Source organism: Fukomys damarensis, unplaced genomic scaffold, assembly GCF_012274545.1.
Source record: "Fukomys damarensis isolate Sample0158 unplaced genomic scaffold, DMR_v1.0_HiC HiC_scaffold_15, whole genome shotgun sequence".
NCBI lineage: Eukaryota > Metazoa > Chordata > Mammalia > Rodentia > Bathyergidae > Fukomys > Fukomys damarensis.
In genome coordinates, this window is record NW_022900927.1 from 1,961,617 (window position 1) to 1,988,093 (window position 26,477).

At 40.8% G+C, this 26,477-nt stretch overlaps 1 protein-coding gene across 1 annotated transcript in view; it reads left to right on the plus strand.

Moving 5' to 3' along the window:
* Nucleotides 1-1,643: 1,643 nt before the first annotated feature.
* Nucleotides 1,644-26,477, plus strand: part of Far2 (fatty acyl-CoA reductase 2) — a 44,757-nt gene continuing 19,923 nt past the window's right edge. The window contains exons 1-4 of the mRNA XM_010628978.3: nucleotides 1,644-1,870; nucleotides 18,538-18,713; nucleotides 18,936-19,115; nucleotides 26,002-26,179. Coding sequence (XP_010627280.1) covers nucleotides 1,682-1,870; nucleotides 18,538-18,713; nucleotides 18,936-19,115; nucleotides 26,002-26,179 — 723 coding nt within the window. The 5' untranslated portion in view covers nucleotides 1,644-1,681. The remainder of the gene's footprint in view (nucleotides 1,871-18,537; nucleotides 18,714-18,935; nucleotides 19,116-26,001; nucleotides 26,180-26,477) is intronic.

Genomic DNA, 26,477 nt, shown 5'->3' on the forward strand with positions numbered 1-26,477 from the left:
ATGCCCCAGGATGTCATGCTAAACATATTCTTTCTAGCATTGCATCTGCTCCATTACTGACAGTAAAGTTATTTCAATTTTTTAAAAAATGATTCCTTTTATTTTTAATTATATTAAAGGTTAAGAATTCCTGGACCTCACAAAGATGTAACACACAGGAATTGGGTTTTGGAGAGTTTTACATAGGCATTTCATAGAGTTTGTTTTCTGTTGTTCAGTGAGTTTGTAAAGATCTGGCTTTGTGTTGCTGGCCTCCACTGCCAGAGTGGAAGCAGGGATCTATGTTCCTTGTTCCTCTGCTCATCGTCAGAACATAGCATAGTTATTCATAGTAATGGCTTAAAATTATGTATTGAATAAATTCATGAGTGAATGAATCCCATGAAAGCAGAGTTCTACCCAAGAACATAGCCACACAGTCCTCAAAATGTAAATTATGACCCGGAAAAGCAGTTAATAGTAAAGAAGTTATTAGCAGAGCGTTCCTGGCCAGCATTGAGGAGAAAGGATGTTGACCTTGTTTGGTCAGTTTTCTCTTCTCTACAAGCTCTGCTGTCAGGGCCCATCCCTGATGGAGTTGTGTTCTGCAGGGCCCTGTCTGGGAAGCACTGAGGACTTCTCACCACTGACACGGTAAACAGAAGGCAAACCTCCTCCTGTACACCACAGTGCATTTCTGTTCCGCTCTGCTACTGCATCTGATTCAAGTCTCCAGTTGAACTTGAAGACAAAACACTTTGTGTTACATTTTTTACAGATGTGGTGCCTTCTCTTGGGTTAACAGAGCCTAGGTGCTGCATTCCACTCCTGCTGTGCCAACTCATCCTGTTCTCCTAGAAACAGAAGCCTTAAGTAGACTGAGCCCCAGGTTGCACTCAGTGCTGTTTTGGGGCTCACCAAAACACATGGTCTTGGATTCCCCTGTTCAACTTCTTCTGGCTTTTTTCCCCTGGTGGTTCAAGCCAGGAGTGACAGATGAAGGACAAACTAGCACCCAACCCACTTTCAGTTCAAGGAGGAGAATAACACACGTGCTCAGAAAAGGCTGGACAGGACGGGAACAGTTAGTCTGGCTGAACTGCAGTGATCTCCTCCAGTATTTTCTCTAGTTGAGCCTTCAGTGAAACACCAATTGAGTCATTTCTTCTTAAAACATGACAGCTCTTCTCAGGTTGGACTTCCTGGGTTGAGGGACCACTCTCATACTTTTCCTCTGGGAACACCTCCTCCCTGCCTTCCAGAGCTTCACATTTCAGCAGGTTGTCGACATGTACACAGACCGTTCTGAACCCTCAGGTCCTACTCGGTGTCCCTTGTCTGTGTGCCCATTGTCTTAGTCCTCAACAATTTATATTCAGCAATCCCTCTATGCGCCCATCTCCTCCCTCAGGCTGACAGCAGAAGCCATGTCTTGGCCGTTTCTCTCTCATGGGTGCTGGTATAGAGGGCTGTGCATGGAGTGGGTCAGTTGGAATCCATCAAAGTGATTTGTGTTGAGGTAAACCGTGACACCCTGTCGCAGTCCAGCCTCTTTTTCCTGCCTTCGGAGCTTCTGGAAGTGTGGGAGAGGAACATTTTGAGTGACTTTGCATTTTGAAACTTGTGAGAATACAACAGCTTGTGATTTCTCTTCCTCTGCAGGAACCTCTTTCTAGTGCTGTAACCAGGGAAAGGAGGAATCATGTCGATGATCGCAGCTTTCTATGGTGGCAAATCCATTCTCATCACAGGCGCCACAGGCTTCCTGGGAAAAGTGCTGATGGAGAAGCTGTTTCGTACCAGCCCAGATCTGAAAATCATTTACATCCTTGTGAGGTCCAAGGCCGGCCAAACACTCCAGCAGAGAGTTTTCCAGATCCTCAACAGTAAGGTGTGTCTTGAGGGATGGGCTTGTGATGGGCAGTTGGGCAGTGTCACAGGGCAAGGCCACTCCCTGACTCTCACCTCAGAGCCCCACTGCAGTGAGGCCAGAGTATCTGTGCAGACAGAGAAAGGGGACAGAACAGCTGCTCTTGGAAAGAATACTTCAATTCAGTCCAGAGCAAGGGAAGAACAATGTTGTTCTGACATTGTTAATAATCAAAACACTAAGGCTCCTAGCATAGATGCTTCAGGTTTAAAAATCTTTTACAAGTTCATCTGGACTCTTTCCTGATTATTTTTCTAAATTCTGGGTAGTTTTCCTCCAAAATTTTGAATAGTCTCCTATTGTATCCTGTTCTGTTACACACGGGATGGATCTGACAGTGCATAACCCTGGAGCAGTACTTCCAGGAGTTCAATAGCTGTGTGGTTTGGCTCTTAGGTCTGTGGAAGTTTGATATTTCTAATGTCTATCAAGTTCTGAGGTGAAGACATTGCAAATGAGATCATATATTTCTATGAATGAGCAGTGGGGCATCAAATCCTTATATCTCTCCACAAATGTGCATATCCTCTCGTGTGCACATTTCTAAGAAGTATTGGCTTTGGTCTTGAGGACATCTAGGTTCAGACTCTGGTCTCTTGGTCTGTTGTCATTTCACCTCTAAAGCACCAGATTTGTAATGTTTGAGAGAGCAAGAATGACAGTTACCTACTGAAGGAATCAAGTGAGAAAATGCATGTATCTTGCTGTACAGTATCCTTTGATGTGCATGGGATCAGCTAATATAATAAGAAGCCTATGAGGTCTCACTTCTGGGTATCCTGAGACTGAAAAGCTTCCACTACATGATCCTGAATGCTTCAGTGTAAAGATGCTATTGCTTCTTGATGATAGGTCAAGTGTGCACACGAGATGCTACCTAACAAGCGACTACTGGTCATTTGAAAGATTCAAGGAATAACACAAACTGAAATTGAAAATTTGAAATAAAGACAGAATACCGTTATGCTTTTTAAATTATACTTTTCGATGGTGAAAAAAAATTTCTGACTTAATTTATTACTTTGCAGATTTAAAAAAATTTGTTAGAGTCAAAATATTACTATTTCCATTTCAGTTTGTTATCTAGAATCATTTAATAGGCACGTTCCTTTCTTTGAAATTAGTTTATTGGAGCCTGGGCCTAGCCCATGGGTCCCGGTAGCCACGCCTTCCCTTGCGGGCACCATTGCTGCTCCTCCAGCTGCTCCTCCAGCACCAGCCAGCAAGTGAGAATGTCTATGAGTTGTCAGAGAGTTGGGGGCTGAAGCACAACGATATCAGGAAGATTTAAGAACCCAGAGATTGAATCAAGGACAAACTAACAGCAAAAATAAAAATGAAAAAACATGTAAGAAGACACAAAGACAGACTTCCTGCTCACCAATGGCAAACAGTAGGGCAAAGGAGGATGAAAAGTCTGATAGTGAACCTCCAGGACACTCAGAACTCACAGGACAAGAAGTTACAAAACTGATCAATCAGGCTCTAGAAAAATTCAAAACAGAAATAATTTCACAGACAAAATGAAAGTAATGATTCGAGACTCAAGAACAGAAACTGACAAAAAAATAGATGAGCTCAGGACCATAATAGAAGCCACGAAAGACCAGCATAAGAAAGAAATGGAAAAAATGAACACCCAACATAGGAAAGGAATGGAATCCATTAAACACATTCAAACAGATATCCAGGAGATTAAAAACTCTATTGAAAGTGTATGCAACAGAATAAAAGAATGCGAAGATAGAATCTCAGCTATAGAAGATAGGATCGCAAACAGTGACTGTGAAAAGAGAGGTCTCTTAAAAACAGTAAGGGATCATGATAAATTGATCCAACAACTCCTAGATGATGCAAAGAAGAATCAAATAAGACTGATAGGAATCTTAAAAACAGTAAGGGATCATGAGAAATCGATCCAACAACTCCTAGATGATGCAAAGAAGAATCAAATAAGACTGATAGGAATTCATGAAGTACCAGGAGAAAACGCAAACAACTCAAAAAAGCTGTTCTCAGAATTAATGACAGAAAACTTCCCAAACAGAGGGGAAGAATATGACATACAGATAAGTGAAGCATATAGGACTCCAACTAGCCATGATTTAAAAAAAATCTACACCTAGACATATAATAATCAAGATCCCAGAAACCCAACAGCAGAACAAAATATTACAAGCAGTAAGAGAAAAGAAACAAATCACATGCAACTGAAAGCCCATCAGAATCACAGCAACATTTCAACACAAACCCTCAGGTCAAGGAGAGCCTTGTATTTCAAGTCCTAAAAGATAACAATCTCAAACTTAGACTGATGTATCCTGCAAAACTCTCTTTCAAAATGGGTGGGGAAATAAGATACTTCCATGACAAAGAACACCTGAGAAACTTCATGAATACCAAACCAGCACAACATGGAATTCTAAACAATATCCTAGAAAAAGACAATGAAGATCACAATACCATGAGGCCCAACAGAGCAAATCAAATAGTCAAGGCAAGAAACTAAAAGGAGAGGGCAAAAAATTAAAAAGAGTCAACAAAAGGACAATAACATGACAATAAGAAGTCAGTACATATCAGTTATAACCATCAATGTCAATTGCCTCAATTCACCACTCAAGAGAAATAGACTGGCAAGATGGATTAAGAAGCAAAATACAATATGTTGTATACAACAAACACAACTAGTGCAAAAAGAAGCCCATAGACTGAAAATGAAAGGGTGGAAAACAATTCTCCATGTGACAGGAGCCCAGAAAAAAGCAGGGATAGCAGTCTTATTTGCAGACAAAGTAATTTCAAACCAAAACTGATTAAGACAGACAAAGAAGGCCACTACATAATTGTAAAGGGAACAATTCAAGATGAAGAGACGACAATCATAAACATATATGCACCAAATATAAATGCCCCCAACTACATAAAATAAATATTAAGTAACATGAAAAACCAAATAAGCACTAATGCAATCAGAGTGGGGGATCTGAATACCCCACTATCACAAATAGACAGACCATCTAGGTAAAAAATCAACAATGAAATCCTACAACTAAACCAAGCTTTTGAACACATGGAATTATTAGACATCTATAGAGTGTTCTACCCCACAAAATCAGAATAAGCATTCTTTTCAACTGCATATAGGTCATTCTCCAAGATAGATCACATACTAGCTCATAGAATAGGTTTAAATAAATGCAAAAGAATTGAAGTTATTCCCTGTATATTATCAGATCACAGTGCAATAAAGCTGGACATCAATAGCATAAGAAACTGTAGGAACTTCACAAACACATGGAAATTGAACAACACTCTCCAGAACAATCAATGGATCACAGAGGAAATTAAAGAAGAAATCAGACAGTTTTTACAAATAAACGAAAATGCCAATACAACATACAGGAATCTATGGGACACAATGAAAGCAGTTCTACATGGAAAATTCATAGCACTAAATGCCCACACTAGGAAAATAGAGTAAGCTCAAATAAACAACTTAATGATGAATCTTAGACTCCTTGAAAAACAAGAGCAAGAAAAACCCAAAGCTCACACTAGAGAGGAAATTATAAAAATTAGAGCAGAAATCAATGCAATAGAAACAAAGAAAACGATACAAAAATAAATGAATTGAAGAATTGGTTTTTTGAGAGAATAAATAAAATAGACAAGCCCTTAGCTAATCTTATCAAAAAAGGAAAGAAAAGGCTCAGATCCATGGAATCAAGAATGAAAAAGGCAAAGTCACAACAGATCCAAAAGAAATCCAAAGGATCATGAATACCTACTTTGAGAAACTGTACTCCAATAAAATGGAAAACACAGAAGAAATGGGCAGATTTTTAGATACGAATTACCAAAGTTGAACAAAGAAGATTAAAAACATTTTAAACACCCCAATTACAGTCAGTGAAATTGAAAATATTATTAAAAATTTACCAAGAAAGAAAAGCCCAGGCCCTGATGGATTCACTGCTGAACTTTACCAGACATTTAGAGAAGAATGACTGTCATTACTCTTCAAACTGTTCAATCAAATTGAAAGGGAAGCTATACTTCCAAATTCAATCCTGGAAGCAAGTATCACTTTGATTCCCAAACCAGAGAAAGATGCAACTAAAAGAGAGAACTACAGGCCAATCTCCTTAATGAATATTAATGCAAAAATCTTTAATAAGATACTAGCAAACAGAATACAGAGGATCATCAAGAAGATCATACATCCTGACCAAGTCAGATTTATTCTAGGGATGCAAGGATGGTTCAGCATATGTAAATCAATAAATGTAATGTACTATAGTAATAAAGTCAAGGACAAAAACCACATGATCCTCTCGATAGATGCAGAAAAAGCATTTAACAAAATTCAACACTCATTCATGATAAAAAAAAAAACCTGCAAAAAATTGGAATAGATGGTCTATATCTCAACTTAGTAAAGGCTATCTATGAAAAACCATCAGCCACCATCATATTAAATGGCCCAAAACTGAAAACCTTCAAGCTAAAAATCAGGAACAAGACAAGGATGCCCACTATCACCACTCCTCTTTGATATAGTTCTGGAAGCATTAGCCGTAGCAATTAGTCAAAAAGAAGGAAATTAAAGCAATAAAGATAGGAAAGGAAGAAGTTAAACTGTCATTATTTGCTGATGATATGATACTCTACACTGAAGACCCAAAAAACTCCACCAAAAGAATTCTAGCCTTAATTGACACTTTTAGCAGAGTAGCTGAATAGAAGGTCAATGCCCAAAAATCAATACCTTCTTGTACACAAATAACAGACTCACTGAGAGAGAAATTAGGGAAACAATTCCTTTCACAGTAGCATCCAAAAAATGAAGTATCCAGGAATCAATCTAACAAAAGGAGCAAAAGATCTCCACACTGAAAACTACAGCACCCTGAAAAAAGAGATCGAGGAGGATATTAAAAAATGGAAAGATATCCCCTGCTCCTGGGTAGGAAGAATCAACATAGTGAAAATGGCCATACTACCAAAACTGCTACACAGATTCAATGCAATACCAATTGAAATCCCAACACTATACTTCACAGAACTAGAAAGAAGAATCCAAAAATTCATTTGGATCCATAAGAGACCTAGAATAGCGAAAGCCATCCTAGGCACCAGAGACATGGCAGCGGGTATAACAACTCCCAATTTGAAATTATATTACAAAGCCACTGTGATAAAAACAGCATGGTACTGGCAAATAAACAGACCTGAGGATCAGTGGAACAGACTGGAAGACACAAAAACAACTCCAGATGTACTCAGCTACATCATCTTTGACAAAGGAGCTGACCATCCCCACTGGAGGAAAGATAGCCTCTTTAATAAAGGATGTTGGAAAAACTGGATCTCAACCTGCCAAAGATTAAAACTAGACCCTTATCTCTCACCATGCACTAATCTAAAATCTAAGTGGATTTAAGATGTAAATATTAAAACAGAAACACTAAACTTCCTGGAAGATAAGTTAGGCAGAACTCTGGAAGACATTGGCATAGGAAAAGACTTTATGAACAAATCCTCAGTAGCCCAGGAACTAGCAGAAAGAATCAACAACTGGGATCTCATCTTATTAAAAATTGTCTGTACTGTAAAAGAAACCATCAACAGAACTAAGAGACAACCTACAATGTGGGAAAAACTTTTTACCAGCTGCTCCTCAGACAAAGGACTATTATCTGGCATATATAAAGAACTCAAAACAATCAGACCCCCAAATATAAAGACCGAATGCAAAAATGGGCATCTGAAATGAACAGACATTTCTTGGACAAAGAAGTTAAAGCAGCAAGTAAATATATGAAAAAATGTTCCACATCACTGGTCATTGGAGAGATGCAGATGAAAACAACATTGAGATTCCTCCTCACCCCACATAGAATGGCTGCTATCAAGAAATCAGACAATAATAAATGTTGGTGGGGTTGTGGGGAGAAAGGAACCCTTCTGCATTTTTGGTGGGAGTGCAGACTGGTGCAACCACTATGGAAGTCAATATGGCGATACCTCGAAGAACTAGGACTAGAGGTTCCATTTGACCCAGCCATCTATCTGCTGGGTATCTTTCCAAAAGAATTAAAATAATCATATCACAGTGACATATGCACACCTATGTTTATAGCAGCACAGTTTGTAATAGCTAAAACTTGGAAACAGCCCATTTGCCCATCAGTTGAAAACTCGATAAAGAAGATGTAGTTTTTCTATAAAGTAGAATACTACTCAGCCATAAAGAATGAGAATTTAGATTCATTCATAGGAAAATGGATACATATTGAGGACATAGGCCTAAGTGAAATAAGTAAGTCACATATATGTAAATACTGAATAGTTTCTCTGGTGTGAAAAACTATAATAATACTCAAGATCCTAATGGGATGATTAACAATGTGAAATAGGAAGAAAAGGGCTAAAGGTGTAGGGAAAGTGGGAAGGGTAGGGGAAGGGAAATAAGGGAAAAGAGTAAAATGTGAGAAAATGAAAAAATGGAATTAAAGTGTTTGTAAATGGGGAGGGGAGGAGGGGGTGAAGGGAGGGTAGGGACAAGGGGGAAAAAATGAGAACCAAGACCTGTCATGTAAAGGTACAAGATCCCCGTAATGAATGTAACTGTACTGTATACCTTGAATGTACCAATAAGCTTAATTAAAAAAAGAAATTAGTTTATTCACTTGTCTAGATTTGTGCTATGCAATATAGTAAGCATTATCCCCATGTGACTATTGAAATTTAAACTTACTACAAATAAATGAAGTTTAGAAATCAGTTCTGCTTTCACATTAGCTACAGTAACCATAAATGGCCAATGGTTCTTTCATTGGGCAGAGCTGGGATCGAGTATTCCTATTCCCATAGCAAGTTCTATGATCAAATATTTCACAGAGTAGACTATACTGTGATCCAAGTGTCCATGATACCCATCATTGTTGCTAATCCCACTGATCCTTAGTCAAGTTTTTACTGTGTGCTAGTTGTCTGTAAGACACCAAGAATATGAAGACAAAACTGGCATAGCTGAGTCAAGTCCCAGGGATGGACTCATGGAAGGCATGATTGCATTGACCTGAACTCTTGAGGGAGAGGAGAGCAGAGGGTGTGCTAAGCAGAGAGAATCACACCCACCAAGGCATAAGTGGTGAGGGGTATTCTGGAAATTCTGAGAATTTTTGGGGCCCAAATTCATGAGATTGAGAATAGAAAAGTATGCTGAGGTCAGATCCTGAAAGAGTTCGCATAACTCAGGTTACTTTCAGTTGAAATAAATATTAAACTTGGCCTAAAAAGCAAAAATACTGATTAAATCCAGGACTGGACAGTGAGAAGCTATGACTCAGCTGGTGTTCTGGGGCCTGGATCTGTGGTTTCAGCTCAGCAGTTTTATTCTGGCTTTATTCCCCTTGGAAGGAGTTCACATACATGTACGGCCATCTCGGGATCCAGACAGGCTGGCTCTCTTCCAAGATGCGTGATACTTCTTTTCTAGAATGCTTCAGTGTCCCTGATACCTCCTTAGCCTGGGGGAAGTTCCACATCCACTTCTGAGCCCGAGGTGGGTCATATATTGGTTTGCTTAGAAACCTCAGACCCAAAGACAATCGCTGTGTAGAGCTAAGAGTGCATGGAGATCATTGAGCCTCTCATTTCTTAAGCACTCTGGCCCCTGGAGAAGGGAGATTGCCTACTGACTCAGCGAGAGATAGGAACAGAAGTTAGAAGGGATGCATCCTGAGTACAGAGTGTTTCTGAGTTGGGGTCCTTTGCCCAACTCTGAGCAGTGTGGCTGCAATACTGAGCCTCAGTTTCCACAGAGAAATAGTGACAGTCACTGTCTTTTGTGCTGCTGTGGCGTGTAACAGGGTTAATACAGGAATGAGACTAATAGTAGTGTCTGGACCATAGTGAGGACTAGGTACAGAGTAGATTTTCATGTTTTTATTCGCAGGTGGAAGGGAACTAGAGCTGTATTTCTATAGCAAAGAACTCCAATCATGAGGGGATTTTTGTTTTTTTTTCCTTATTTCTTTTTTGTCTTCTAGATAATTTCTTACAGTTTAAGTATTCCTAGCAATAAAGTAGTATGGAAGAGAGGCTAATGAAGAGGTGTGGTGACCTTGTGTGAGATTTGTGCTATTGAAATCATACGGCTCACAGGGCTAAGACTATTTACCACTTAGTCCTTGATGGAAATTTGCCAACTCCAGAAGTAAAGACCAGAAGGATGCCTGACACAGAACACCTAATCTTGCTAGGTAAAATATGTTTCTATAGAATGATCTTAATGCATAGTGGAGCTAGAGGCGAAGTAAGAAAATGCCTAAAAGTTCAGCAATGAAAGGAAAGCAAGGCGGGTGCCGAGTGGGCAGGTGAATACTTTACTGGAAGCCAGACACGTACCAGGCACTGTACTATGTGATAGGGGCCATGTGGGATGATGCAGTGAACACTGAAACAGACCTCAAGGTGTCCTTGTACATCTTAGCTGGTGAAGTAGATGAATATTATAAGAAATAAATGTATCTTTAAGTATTTTGAAAAGTACTGTGCAGGAAGAGAGCAAGCTGCTTTGAGAGACATAGTAAGAAGAACCAGCTTCTGAGTTTCGCATGTAGAAGAGGACCCAGAGATGGGTCCATTAAAGCCCAGAAGAATCTTGAATGTTCTAGAAAATGCAAGAGGGTGGTTATGGATTCAGTGTATTAAGCATGAGACATTCTTAAACGTACCCTCATTTGTTAAAAATTGGGTGAATAGGTGAGAACAGGGATAGTGAACCTTTTAGAGACAAGTACCCAAACAGCAATCCAAAATCTACTTAAAAACCTACAAAGTGCCAACACTGCAATTAAACCTGAATACTGAAGTCTTAGTTTAGAGAAAACAAGACATACATTAACATCTTTGTCTTAAGAAAAACAAATAGGATGTGTGCCATAAGTTCCCCACCACTAGATTAGAAGAAAGCTGAACCATATTAGAAGATTTCATCTTTAAAATAATATGTTACAAGAATATTAAACCAATATGAGAAAATGATAAAATGGAAATAAAGCATTCGTAAATGGGGAGGGGAGAAGGGGGTGAAGGGAGAGCAGGGACAAGGGGAAAAAGTGAGAACCAAGACCTATCATGTGAAGGTACAGGATCCCAGTAATGAATATAACTGTACTGTATACCTAGATTGTACCAATAAACTCAATAAAAAGGAAAAAAAAGGTTATTAAACCGTATCATTCTCCTTTTAGGTAGTAGCCTAGGCTCTACTTTGTGAGACTACATGATTCAAAAATTCCTAGAAATATAATTCATGCCTTTTTTACAAAAGGAAATGGGAGAGAAATGGGGACTTATAAAAAATTTCTATATTTCAGTCTCTTGAGCAATTTACATTAGAATAATTATTTCCTCTTAAAACACTCATGTATGCATATTTTCAATAGTTTTACTGTAATGGCATAGTCCCCATGAGGCAAAGGGCAGACATTTAGTGAAAACAGAAAACTCACTTCTATCCTGAGGTCCACTGTCAAGGTCTGTGTGAAGGAAGACGTAATGGAGAAACGGGCAGATGAATCCAGCTGCTTGCAGAACACTCATTGTGCTCGGCGTGGCTGCCCCTAAAGGTCTTGCCTGGACCCAGCCAACCTGTACTTCTGTGTATGGCTCTGCCTCATTCTTTGTCTGAAGAAGTTTCTTGCCTGGGTTAGAGTTTCTTTTGGGAAGCCTCGTACTCTACAAATATTTATTGAGTATTTTATATGAATCAAGACCTATTCTAGATTATACCATTGAACTGTTTTGACATAATAGTGATTTGTTTCTCCTCATTGAGTTTATTGGTACATTTAGTTACATTCATCATTGGGATCTTGCACCTTTACAGGACAGGTCTTATATGAATCAAGACCTATTCTAGATTATACCATTGAACTGTTTTGACATAATAGTGATTTGTTTTTCCTCATTGAGTTTATTGGTACATTTAGTTACATTCATCATTGGGATCTTGTACCTTTACATGACAGGTCTTGGTTCTCATTTTTCCCCCTTGTCCCTGCCCTCCCTTCACTCCCTCCTCCCTTCCCTATTTACAAAAACTTTATTTCCATTTTTTCATTTTCTCATATTTCTTTCTTTTGACATAATAGTGATTTAAATGCAGTTCCAACTTACTTCTAAAAAGCACCATGGCATAGCTACTTTTTGTTTGTTTGCTTATTTTTGGAGGTGCCAAGGATGGAACTTAGTGCCACTTGTGTGGTAGCCAGGTGCTTACCACTGAACTGCACCCCAACCCTCATAGTAGAACTTTAAGCAATATTTCTTCCTGATACACATAGTATCCAGTGAATCTGAGTGTTCCTAAAGATATTATGTGAGACTTGGAAATTTTCTTTTAAATATAATGAGAAAAAGTTACCAACTTGTTCTTGATTATGGTATGTCAAGAAAATGTGACCAAGAGGACATCTGTTCTGTCTATTCAAATTTGTACATCTGCTTCATCCCTTTTCTTTCATGGTAGGCAAAACGGCCAACTCTCACTTCTTGTTTCTCTGCTTTCAGAGTGAGACAAGTGAAGGATGCTGTGGAAAGTATCTGTTGTTCTTGTTGTTGTTGTTGTTGTTGTTGTTGTTGTTGTTTTAATCTATTGGCCACACAGAACTGGGGCTCAAGAATCAGGAAAGAGAATTCATTCTCTTAATTATGATGAAGTTTCTTGAGTATTGGCCTGAACACTTAAAGGAACAGATCAATAGAGGAGAAAGCATCTGAGTAACAGCAGATTCTTGAGGACTTTCTCAAAGACTTTCTTCAAGAAAACAACCAGATGCACAAATAATATATAAATATATTTATTATAGCACTATTTATAGTTACAAAACAAGCTAATCTGAGTATTCTACTATAAAGGAATTATTAAACAAATCATACATGTGTTAGATTAGGATAAAGGCATTAAAATCATGTTTTCTAGAATAGTAAATCAAGTGAGGAAATGCCTGCAAAATATTCAGTGCAGAAAGATCATAAACACATATTTGCTGGACTAATTTTATTTTTTGGAAATTTCAAATTCCATTTATATTGAGGATGTGACTTTTATGATGAGGAAAGAAACAACCCTTTTTAATAGTGAAAAAATAAAGCCATAAATCTCTTACTTTCCAAATACAATTACAATGAACATGTTGTACTGTTTTAGTGGGAGGAAAATAAAATATTCTTTTAAAATAGTAAATAAATAAGGCAGCAGAAAACAGTTGCGAATTTCTAGAATTATCACAGCAGCTGTAAGTTCAGTTTATGTTTAGTTGAAGTGTTCATGAAAATTAAAATTTGACTTATTTTTATCAGAAATATGATGGTGAGTATACAAGATTATTTTCAAAAGCATCTTCTACTTTTTCAGCAAATATAAGGAGCTCCTAATAAAAAAAATATGCTATATGTCATGTTTTGAAATATGAGTGCTCTCATCACAGACCAGTACTATTCAACTTGTGGGTCTCAGTGTTCCCAAGCCAACTGCTTAGTCTTTTACTGATGAAGATGTGCTCATTTAATTGTGAACCAATCAGCTTTCCATTGTATAAAAAACAAACCTACATAGAAATATTGATATTTTATCATACTGCTATCTTAATGTGGCTTAAAAATCTCAAGGAGGCTGTTCTCTTCAGCTGATAATGAGCTGCAAATAAATTATTCAGTTGTGAAATTCAAAGAAATATTGACAGCATTCTGAGGTTTCTTAGTGCCTTAAAGATGTCTGATTTTATAACAGTCATGTCCCATACATAAACAGTTAAGATCTTAGTCAATAGTAATCTACTTTGAATAATTCCTTAAGGAAATATCAAAACGACAATATCTATACATGGAAAATAAAAATCCAAAGTAGTTGAAATTATACAATAAGTGTGATGTATGTAGTTAATTAAGGGTGATTGTAAGCCCAGAATCTAAAAAAGTTTTCATTGAGAGAATATCAAAAGTGGTTGTATTCTTCTGTACTGTATTGAGCTACAGTATTAGTCACTTTCCTTGTGCTGGAACAAAATACCTGACCCCTGCAACTTCAAGAAGGAGAAGTTTATTCTAGGTCATATTTTCAGTCCATAGTTGGCCAGCTACCGGGCAAAATGGCATGGTAGAGAGGCCTGTGGAGAAGAGGTGCCCATGTCATGATGGCCAAGTAGCGGAGGGAGAAGGGAGACAGGCCCTACCAGGTCACACCCCCCAAGACCTGCCTCTAAGCAGGCCCACCCCCAAACAGCAAGTCAGTGATAGTACCTCATAATTCAGCCACCTTTCAAAAGCCCCACCTCTGAGTACACGAAGCTCTTCGGGGACATTCTTGATTTAAACTGTAACAAGACTTTAGACAGCGAATGGTTGTGATGAGTTTGTACCAGCTTTAGAGTGCACCTTCCTCAAAGACCAAACAAAATTCTGGGTTTGGGAGGTGGGGGAGACTTCCTGAATGATGTCACCAGAAAAAGGATCGATAAAGACAAAGCTTAGCAGGTTTCACTGGACATTTCACACCAGCTTTTGAGGAAAAATGTGTATTACTGATTTTTTCGTGATTAACGAAGGAAAACTTTTTAAACAGTAGCTGTTCTTTAGTTTGACAGTGACTCAACACAGATTAGCTGGTACATATTTAGTCCTGTATGGGCCACTTCCTTTCCTTTATGGGAAAGGAGAGGCAGAGGGAGAGAGACAGAGAAGAAAAGAAAAATGGAAGAGAGGGAAGGGAAGGGGAAAAGAAAGGAAAGGAAAGAAAAGAAAGGGAAGGAAGGAAAGAAAGAAAGGAAAGGGGAAGGGAAGGGAAGGAAAGGAGAGGACAGCACAGAGAGAAAAGGAAAAGAAGGAAAAGAAAAGAAGAGAAGAGAAGGAGCTGTTCCTGCAGATGTACAACAGTATGAGGCAAGCAATTTATTCTCTCATTCTTTCCTGCTTTCTTTATAACACCAATCACTGAATCACTGGCCTGATTACACCTCCAATTATTTTCTTCTTTTAAAATCTCTTCTAATCACATCAAATCTTGTTCTTAGAAATTTCAATTGTCCATACTTGTTTCATTGAAAAAAACCACCAGGTCATAGGTTTCGACGTGGTTCTGGGATACATTCAGCTCTCATAAAAGTCTGGATCACATGGAAAACTGCATGACCTAATGTGATGCACTCATACACACAGACACAAACACACCTTGCTAACTAACAGCTTTTGGAAATGAAGTGCTGTGGGACCAGAAAAGAGATTTCCCCATTACTGAGGATATACCAAGAGGCAGGCACTCATCACCAGGTCATAGGTTTCGACGTGGTTCTGGGATACATTCAGCTCTCATAAAAGTCTGGATCACTGCATGACCTAATGTGATGCACGCATACACACAGACACAAACACACCTTGCTAACTAACAGCTTTTGGAAATGAAGTGCTGTGGAACCAGAAAAGAGATTTCCCCATTACTGAGGATATACCAAGAGGCAGGCACTCGACCAAGTATCCAATGTTCATGATCCTGTTTAATTCTCACAAATCCCTGTGATACGCCCCCCTCTTACAATGGCAGATGGGAAATTAGTCCAAGAAAGTCATGCTCTGGCCAAGGTCATGTAATCAAGGCCAAAGAGAGGATGCAGCAAAATTGGAATGCAGTTCTCCAAAGCCCGTGTTTATACCTGCACTGCATTGCCAACCCAAAGACATTGCTTCTTTGGGTGACAGCACTGTTAAAAAGGCAGAGTGATTACTTGCCACTTCTGAGCCCTCTTCCCAATTTTTTTTTTTTTTTTGTCCCTAAGTTGCTTAGGCTGAACTCTAATTTGTGATCCTCCTGCCTCAGCCTGCCAGAATGCTTGGATTACAGGTCTTGTCTTCAGCATGGCTTTTTTCATCCTTTAACATGGATAATGCAGACAAGCCACCAGATCCTGTTAAAGAATAGGACTTGTCTCAAGGTTGGTCTCCATCTTCTTAGCCGTGCTAGCTCCTTCCTTACCCAAGAAGAAGAACTCTGTGAAACCCACCTTTCGTGGGGCGATAAAACCACAAGATGAGAACATTGTGTTGCCCTTAGCATTTACTATTGATTTTACTGGGAGGTGAACTAAAATTTGTTAAATGCAAAATATTTTTGAAAAACAGAATGATATATGCTTAATCACTGAGGTCACAAAATAACACACAATTGACTTTTTAGATAAATATGCAAAGAAAGCAAGGCCCAGGGAAGTCAGTAACTTGCTCCAGTTAAAGCTGTGCTCGTCACAACTAGTAAGTAACAGAATCTTGCCAGATATCCCTGCTAAGTTCCTAATTTTAATAACCATACTATTTTATTGTCCTGCCTTGTGCTTTTATAGAAATGGTCTTCACTGATGCAATAAAAACTTCCAGGTTAGTTCTCTCCATTTCTTCGGAATTACTAATAAATTGGCAAAATCCTAACATTCTGTGATTTTTTTGGTGAAACAGTACATAGGGTGTGATTGGTTTTTGTTTTGGTTTGTTTTTTTTTTCTACTTTGACTTACAGGTATTTATTTGTCTTTGGTTGTTCTCAGACTAGAGCTAACTTGAAGAATCTTTTGATTTGCCTAAATTCATCATTCTAGAATTTCTCTAAGGCTACTGTCTACTTTCAGAGTACCAGATATCCCAGAGATTGAACTTTGGTATGAAAGACCTTACCCTTTTTCACCAACTAAAAATATTGAGCAAGTTCTTATGTATTGCTGAGATGAAGTAATATAGTCATATTTCAAGAGATGGATCTGACAGTATGAATGAAGATCAAAGATCCACATGATAAGAAAAGACAGGATTAGCTTCAGTGACCTGCAAAAAGTAAAAAGCAGTCTCTGGCAGATCCTCTCAAAGTGAGGCCATGTGGATAACTATTTCGTGATGGCCTGAAAATAACCACCAGGTGATAGGACTCCAGGTTCAGGGCCTCTCTCTGTTGTTCCAAAAGCATGCTCCACCCTTCACCGAGATTCTGCTCCTCTCTTGGAGCCAGGTGTCCCAACAGACCAAAGTCAGAGTCCACAGAATCCTAAATAAATTTCTAGTAGGTGGTACCTGTCATGTAGACTCCAGAAGAGCCTTCTACACATTCAATTATTAAATGGAAACTGCACAAAGTTTTCATAAACCTAACAAAATGTCCAAGATATGTTTGTTGTATAGTTAACGTGAACCTGGTACCAAAAGGAAAAACAAATTGTGGTCAAAGCAAGTATTTCATATTTCTTTGAGATTAGAAGAACTATTTGCAGAATGGTTCTAGATGAGCAGGAAGGTCCTCTGTTGAGAACCTGCCAAGGACACTTTGTGTCCCTTATCCACTCCAGGTGTCAAAAGAACACTCAGTATTAATCTAACTTCTAAGTCATTTTCAGAACTTCAGTAATACCCAGAGAAAGGGCCGGCATGATAGTGCAAAGAAACAGTAGTTCAGAGACACGAACATGCTGGCTTTCTCAGCCCGCATGTGACTCTGACTCCCTTCCCCTGTCTTCCTCTCTGAGTTTCCAGGACAGCTTCAGAACATGGTCTTGCCTGTTGCAGATGAAACATGACTTCTCTGGTGACCCGATTTAACGTTGTATTTTTCACAAAACAAAACAAATGCTGGGACCAGCTCTCCAGTGAAGGGAAGAAGCCTGCTCCTAAGAATCAAGGAAGAATTATAAAAGTTTAATTTGAAGTTCAGAGGAGAGAGCCCATTCTTCTTACTACCTATTTTATGTCTGAAACCACATACTGAATTTCCCTTCTCTTAACCTTTCTAAATGTAAACGTTTATATACTACAGCAAAATTCTATCTTATCAAAACAGGCCAGAACCAAAACCATTTCTATTAAAATTGTGTTTTCTGAGAAAATGGAAAAATACCAATTTAACCTAAGAATCTCTGCACAGAAGAAAAAGCAGAGAATCTGTTATCTTTTCACATTCCAAATAAATTAGAATATTTTTTAAAAATCAGTTAAATTTTATAAAAAGCACATGAACTCACACAATTCTCATAATAAACATAAACTTCCATTTATATTAGAATGAGATTACATAAAATTTTCATTTCACCCATTACAAGTGAGCTTGATTTCTTGTAGTTATGTTTGCACTGTGAAGCATCTTGTTGATCTGAGTCAGTTAACCAAGTTTCTAGTGATATTGCTGGTGATTTGTAACAGCTGGTAATCTTGCATTGAAAACAGTAATTTATCAGCCCTAACCAGACACTGTCTCCACCCTGAATACATATGGGCTATCTTAGAGAGGGAAAGAGGCTCAAGGCAGGATGTGGATGACCGCCTAACACTCCTTTGCCCCTGGATGGTTAGCGGAGTGGACTAACTATTGAAAATATTTCTCAAGTTAAGAAAGGCAGGTGTTCTACTAACCTGGCCGAACCACATGGAATAAAGCAGGTGGCTCTCCTGTAGGTAGACAGCTTCTGGGATGATTTCAGCGTCACACTGAAAGCCGGGTTCTGAGAAGTATAATAATCAATGCAGCCCACCCAGAACCGTGTAGTGGTGCTGATCTTTCTGTCCCAACTTCTATTTGTGTTTCAGCTGTTTGAGAACATCAAAGAAATCTGTCCAAATGTGCATGAGAAGATCAGACCCATTAGTGCAGATCTCAACCAGCATGACTTTGGCATCAGCAAGGAAGACATGGAGGAACTTCTCTCCTCCACCAACATTATCTTCCACTGTGCAGCCACTGTACGATTTGATGACCCTCTGAGGTATGTTCCAGGGTCCCTCTCATGGCGCGCGTGTGTGTGCAAGTCTGACATTCCTTATGGTTTCCGTACACAAAATATATCCACGTGCAACAACTCCAAGTATCACGAAACTATGTAGCCACAGCCCATTCTCTTCTTGGTTCTTTGAGTCAGGGGCCCAAGACCCAACAGTCGGGGGCTCCTGGCATGGCCCCTCACCGTGTCTCCCTGCCCACTCTGCAGACATGCTGTGCAGCTCAACGTCACCGCCACCCAGCAGCTCCTGTTGATGGCCAGCCAGATGCCCAAGCTGGAAGCCTTCATACACCTCTCCACAGCCTTTTCTAATTGCAACCTGAAGCACATAGATGAAGTGATCTATCCATGTTCTGTAGAGCCAAAGAAAATCATTGACTCCATGGAGTAAGTAGGGCCAGGGGTGGGCCAGCTGCTGTTCTGTTGGATTCTTTGACATAGTTTCTTACTTCTTAATGAACTTGGCATTACCCCTAAATGAAGGAAATGCAGCATGGAGCGTCAAGACTCGGGAGAACAGTGTTGGACCGTGGACTCACCCTGTGGCTCCACAGCATACTGGTGGTGTGAGTTGGAGTGAGAACCTTGGCCTCTCTGAGCCCCCATTGCATCATTGGGAAAATGGGCCAGTTGTATAGTGGTGATGATAAATTAATGTTTACAAGCAGCCAGCCAAATGGTCAGTGAAAAGCTTTCAGGGATGATAATTCTTGCAAGATCTGGCAGAAGGCAATGGTCCAAATACATACTCAGCTAAAATATACTCTCCTTACTGTCCGATGGTGAGGTCTCTTGAATTTCCTCTTCCTACCAACTAAAAGAAACCACTTTCTCCTTGGGACACAGCTCTAGTCTCAAATATATTTCTGTTTTCTGCTTTTTTGTTTTTCTGCTCCATTTTATGAACATTACCTTGTATTTTGTTAAACTACATGACAATATGATAGCAGGCAAAAAACGACTACTTCATTCAGTAAATTTGTCCCATTGTGAGTCATACTACACTGTGTTAAAACATCCTCTTTACAAGGCTTTAGCCAAACGAAGACTTCATTCCCTTTGGGGCAACATTTTTATCTCCCCCGCTGAGAATAGATATTTCTACCTGGCATTTAGAAATATCTAGGACAGAGGAAAATGGAAGCCACGTAAAGGATGTGAAGTGCCTTGGGGTTGCAGATAGCTGAGGCTTTGCTTTCTTGGCGCACTGGAACATTTCAGAGCCTTAACTTGTCCAGAGAGGAGGCAGGAAGGCAGGGGTGCTGCAGTGCCCGGGGTGTGCGAAAAGCCCAGAGCATTTTCAGGACAGATGGAATAGATCTGTCCGCTAGCAGTGCCCTACCTGTGCTGTCCCTTGTGAGTGAGTGTCACTGTCTACAGTCCCGGAGAGGAGGGCCTCTGACTGCAAACGTGAGTACCCACCCCTGCTGCACTGCGGCCCCCTAGCGCCGGACAGGTCACAGTGCAGTCAGAGGCAGGAAAGGAGTCTGAGGGCTCACCCAGAAAGGGCAAGGAGGAGAACACAGCCTGGGCCTCTGCTGGTCCTTCACTCCAGGCCCTGGCTCCCTAGGCTTCACAGAATAAACTCCGTTCATTATCTTCAGGTGTTCAGCACTTCCTGTACGCTTCAAGTACAAGTGAAGGGGGAGGTACCCAAGTTAAGAACCACTGTAACTGACATTTGTATTTCAGATTTTCAGGTTAAGGGTGCTCAACTTGTACTAATTCATTTCAATCCACACTTATTTGCTTTGTCTTAAGAAAATATTTTGTCTACCCCGGAGTGGTGCTGTATACCCATGATCCCCACCACACTCTGGGAGGCTGAGGCAGAAGGATCTCGAGTTTGAGCCAAGCCTGAGCAATTCAGCAATTGAGTGAGACCTGACTCAAAATAAATAAATAAATATATATGTGTGTGTGTGTGTGTGTGTGTGTATATATATATATATATATGGGTTGAGGATGTAGCTCATTTGCTCAATGTGAAGACTCTGGATTTAACCCCCAGTACCACCAAAAGAGAGAAAGAGAGACAGAGAGAAAAATAAAATGTTTTTTTTTTCCTCTAATTTCTTCTCCATTTAATTATTGACTTGTATTTAAAATAAAAGCTATTTTCTGGGGCTTTACATTTTCTGTCCCTGTGGAGTTTGTATCAGGAGTAACTGAGGTGGGTGGCACCTGTCATTGCTCCTCTCCTCCGGTGGCTCCATTCTCTGAAAGAAGTCAAGAGTTAACAGCGATGCGTCTTGAATCTACATTCTGGGCTTTATGCTCTCATGAAAATCACCCATAGAAATGTCAAACGGCCCTTTCTTTTCCCAGAAAGTGAGTTGGACAGGATTCCAGTGCCGGGAAATAAAAGAAGACTTACACTTTTTTCGTCAGGAGTTTTCCCAGTTGCTTGGGCTAGAGTGGCACTAAGGAAGGAAAAGAGCAGCTCTGTGTGCCTGAGCCCCTCCCCTGCCACCCCTGCCCCACCCTTCACAGCCCCTGCTCTGCAGTCCAGCAGCCTTGCGCTCCTAGGCCTCCACTCCCTGCCTTTGGCTCCAGCCTGGAAACTTCCAGAATCACACTGGTCCAGAACCATTCCAGAAAGATGATGTTGGATTGTGTTCATACAAAAGCAGTGCTATAAACACACATTAGTGACAGCTAAAACAGGAGTTCGGAATCCTTTTACCCAGCACGGTGGTATGATGATTCCCATACAGAGCAGCTCCTGTTTCCAGCTCTGGTCCTTGCGTCTCTGCCTTCCTCCCTGCAGGCCTTCTCTCCTCAGCCGGGGGTTGCCCTTATTACTGTCTCCTCCCCTCTGTGACTCCTCTCTACATGTTTAGTGCTGTTTTCCTTTAGAAATTTCAGTGTGTAAAGAGATCAGGAGTGGCCTGTGATATCTCAGTTTTGCAGGATAACAGCTAAAGTAGAATGTTTCTTTTAAATTGTATATAACAGGCCAGGAAAGGTAAGGTTTTGTGGTTTCTGTATTTTTTAGGCCAAGGTAAATGTTAGGGTAACTAGCTTAGAAGAAAAGGACATTTGCGCCTGTATAAAAACCTGCTGTCACTCAAACTAGGAACTACATTATGATGTATCCAAGTATTTAGTGCCTTAACATTCTTAAATAAGTCTAGTTAGTATGCACAGAGAACAGAGAGAGGGAGATGAACCAATCCTGCGCAGTTATGTGAACAAGAAACTTTTGCAGACATTTCATTCTTCCATATAATTCTGTCAGGTTGAGGTGAGTATTGTGGCTTTACTAATAAAAGAGCAAGATGCTCAGGTGAGCTAAGCAGCTTTTCAGACGTCCCCTAGCATAAGTCACAGGCACTGTCTTTATCCATAGACACTGATTCTGAAGGCTGGGGTCTTTCCACCATGCTACATTCCAGGCAGTGCCAGAGAATAAAAGGTGCTTTCTTAAAATACAGACTCTTGAGGAGCTTAAAACCAACCCACAAGAGCGGGGTAGCGTTGCACACGGTGCTGCAGGTGAGCCTGTGGGAGCAGGGCAGGAGGGGTGGCCGCAGAATGTCTGAGCTGGGCCTGGAACAGGGGCTGAGGTGGGCCAGCTGAGATGGGGCCCATGCCAGGCAGGGCACCTGGAGCAAGAAAGCAGGGCATGGCAGGGAAATAGCTGACGTCTGGAGGTGGAGGAGGCGGATTGTGAGGGAAGGCAGGCTGGGTCCACCTCGGGGAGTCTTGGGGCCTGGCGTTGAATCCCACAGGCAGTGGGGAGGAGCTGAAGAAGGGGCCGTGTGTGTGTGCATGCGCACACCCTAGTGGGTTTTGTTGGTTGCTTCCTGCTTGTTTCCATCAAGAAGACAGTGGGCTTTGGGAATTGTAACACAGCCAGCGATAATACTAACGTTGGAGAGAAGTAGGGCAGCAACCCGGTTAGAGTCGGTGGCAGCTGTAGCCAGTAAAGCCATCACCAGGGGTACAGCAGTGTGGCAACTAGAACTGGGGTACTGCAGCAGATGCAAAGGAATGAAAAGCACTTCTTTGTTATCATGGTGGAGACCGAGCTTGACACGGCTACTGCTCTATATACAGGGTCGTTACACACAACGAGTCAGATACCAGGTTACAGCAGACACAGGCATCTTATCTTACATTTCTGTGCTTCTAGTAGCAAGGATTTCATTTCTTCACTCAATTCTATTGAAACTTTTACTCCAAGAAGCAGTGCATTTTTGAGAACTAATCCCAGTGTGCTTAAACTTCCTCGAGTTTGTAGAGTGAACTTCTTTCAAATTAATGTTTCACTAGTTTGCCTGACCCTAAGAATCACCAGAGCTTATTAAAACTATGCATTATCAGACTCACCTTGAAAGCTGATTTAGCAGTCCCATGATGGAACACACAAACCTGGGCTTTTACCAGGAGACCTGTGCAATTCTTCTTTGTGGAATTCATTTCCTCTAGTTATTCTGCTCAGCTCCTGTGCAAACAGTGATTAATGGTGGAATGTCAGTGCGATACATCGCAAAGCAGAACTAGTACAAACTAGAAGATGCATGTGCATGTTTGTACAGTAGACATGCACACTGCTTTCTGAGACTGACTCCAACTTCATGTTTTTGCAGCAATTTAAGTAGAAGTTCAGAATTGGAGACCCATGGGTATAAAACAGCTCCCTGAAAACCCTGATGAGCCCTTGGCTAATTACAGAGAAGTGCTCTGGTTTATATGTAGTGTTCTGCAATGGTCATGTATTTACTGCTTTAAAGACAGATGGAGAACAAGCAATAGCAGCAACATGGAACAGAGGATAAGTCTTGAAGAGGGCCTCGCTCAGCTACAATTTATGAATATCTGTCACCTTGATCTCCTCTGAATCTAGGAAGCAGCCAGATGGGAGGAGATGGTGGATGGTCTTTTGAGCAGTGTTAGAATACATAATCTAAGACCATATTCAAAAAGAAGAATTCCACTGGGTTGGGGAGTGCAGCCCCCAGGTAGAGTGCTTGCCTAGCATGCACAGGTCTAGGGTCAGTCACTAGTACCACAAACAAACTTTAGTCCCACTGACTCTCACAGTGTTTTATTAGGAGCTGCGTGTGCAGTCATCCTGTTCCTGTTTGCCCTCGTGACACCCTGAGGCTTTAGAACAGATAAAAGTATTTCCATATTACACAAGCGGAAATGGAGGGAGTCCAAAGATACTACAGTGAAAACCAGGCGGTGCTGAGAGGTGTAGCAGTAAACCATGTGCAGAATACCTCAGCTCCTTGGCACTTGCTTCCTCGGACGCCTACAGGTCTAGTGTTTTCTGTGACGCACCAACTCTCCACACTGTGCAGAACCCCACTGTCCTCCTTCCCAGGGATGTGAGCACCAGTCACGGAGCCAGTGCAATCTAAGTGACATAGGTTCCCCGCTATTGCTGCCTTCTGATGTTTTCGTAGAATTTTTTCATCACAGCATTGTAGCAATTGAGCTTTTTCTAAACTTGGCTTTTGCGATCCGTGTTATGTGCTGAACATGGGCAGACTTTCTTCTTGGCATTATTCCCTAAAAATACAGAATAGCAACTATTTATGTAACACTTGCATTTCACTAAGTGTTAGAAGTCACTTAGAGATTATTTAAATCACATAGGAGGAAGTGAATAGCTTATATCCACGGAAGACTGGAACATCCACAGACTTTGGTGTCTATGGGATCCTGGAATCCTGGACACTGACAGATGGACCCGCACTGTCTCATGCTCTCTCCCCACACCCAGGTGGGCCCGTAATTGAAGTATTCTCTATTTCCATATGTATTTGGAGTTGTTTTTAATTCTAGAAAATTCTTAATCTTTCTCTATTCCCCATAAGAGGCATTTGAATATTCAGAACATACTTGGCACTATCAGAAGCAGAGCAAGAAAACCTAAAAGATGATAGCCAGTCTTCATGTTCCACCTCAATATCTGAGGAGTTATTAAGATTCTGAATAATTGTTATCATCACACGCATCGCAAGTGCTAAGCCATCTGTCACGGCAGCAAAGCTGTAATGGCTAAGATTTTCCACAATCAAAACAATGTGGTTATGTCCTGTCCCATAAAGTAGGAATAAATGCATGAAATGCATTACCTATAAAAATTGCACAAATGCATTTAGGTTGTCCAATTTTTTTAAAAAAACTGTATTATAGCCATCGTTTAATTGAATAGATCTTCTGGCTAAAATGAACATAATGTATTTAGGTGAAAAGAACTTGTTGCTCTTTTAAAGAAGTGTAGTTAGACTTGGGATGGTCAGATGGCCGTGACGCGTTTTGGTGCTGTGGTGACCCCGTCGTGCGCTTGACTCCTCCGTCTATGGGCGGCTCGGCGGTCCGCCGCTGACACTGCTTCAGAGCGCTGTAGCTGCTGCGTAGACTGCGGTGTTCATTAGAAATCTCCAGAAACAGCTGCCGGTTACTCTCCGAGGCTCTAAGCAAACCTTCGAAATACCATCTCATAGACTTGCTGAAGCAGATTACAGCTCAGCCACTGTTGCTCTGTTTATTGAGGCACTGGGTAAAATTTTACAAACTGAAGGCTCTGGCCTTCGGGACTGGTGCACAGGGTTTTCACCCCAAGGCGGGGCGGGGGGGGGCTGCCAACGTGGACGAGGGACTTCTGAGCCACAGACCCAGCACGTGGTGTGCGCTTGGGTGCCAGAGTAGTGAGTGCTCTTATGAACCTGTCAGAGAAGTGAGGGTAATTAGAGGTAAGATGTTATAAGCAGTAGATGGTACATCTGTTAAACCCGTCTCTATCATCTATCAATCTATCACCTGTCACATATCTATCTATAGATCGTCTATCCCTGGTCTTTATCGTTTATCTTCTATCATCTATCATGTGTCTCTGTCAGTCTTCTATCAACCTATCATCTATCGTGTATTACTCTCTGTCTTCTATTATCTATCACCTATTTATGTATCATCTGTCTTCTATCGCTTGTCATCTATCATCTATCTTTTATTACCTATCATCTATTATCTGTCTATACCTATCACCTACCCACGATTCGTCTATCACGTGACTATCTGTCTATCTATCTATCATCTAATTTGTTGGGAGGAAGTAGGGTTTGACTAGATTGGCTTTGCAGAAGACAGCAAACAGCTCATGCACCATACCTGACTTGAACAGGTTCACACTCACCTTTGGCAACCTGTTACTACCCTGGAACGTGGAAGCTAGGTGTGATTATCTGTGTCTCACAGTTTCTCTGTGTTCTGTTAAGTAGCACATCTTGCTAGAACGTGTTTTCTCTGCCTTCAGGTGGTTGGACGATGCCATCATTGATGAGATCACTCCCAAGCTGATCGGGGACCGGCCCAACACCTACACCTACACCAAGGCCTTGGGAGAGATTGTGGTGCAGCAGGAGAGTGAGAACATGAACGTCGCCATCATCAGACCCTCCATTGTGGGGCCCACCTGGCAGGAGCCCTTCCCAGTAAGCCACTCTCCTGTGTCCCTGCTGTGCTTCTAAACCAGGCCTTTGTGGCTCCGTTTCTTTTTGAGGCCTCCCATTCCCGATCCACCTCTCTGTGCCCTTGGGATTTATGGCTGAGCGTAGCAAATCAAATAAGAATCTATTATATGATGGTGGCAAAATTCAGTGTTTGCCTCGGACTCTGTGCCACATGAGCCTCCTTTGGGGGTTATGCTCAGGGTCTTAGAGATGGGCGGAGATCTTAAATAGTGCCAACTAACTACTCCCAAAATCCCACGGGGGGTCATTTCATTGCTTG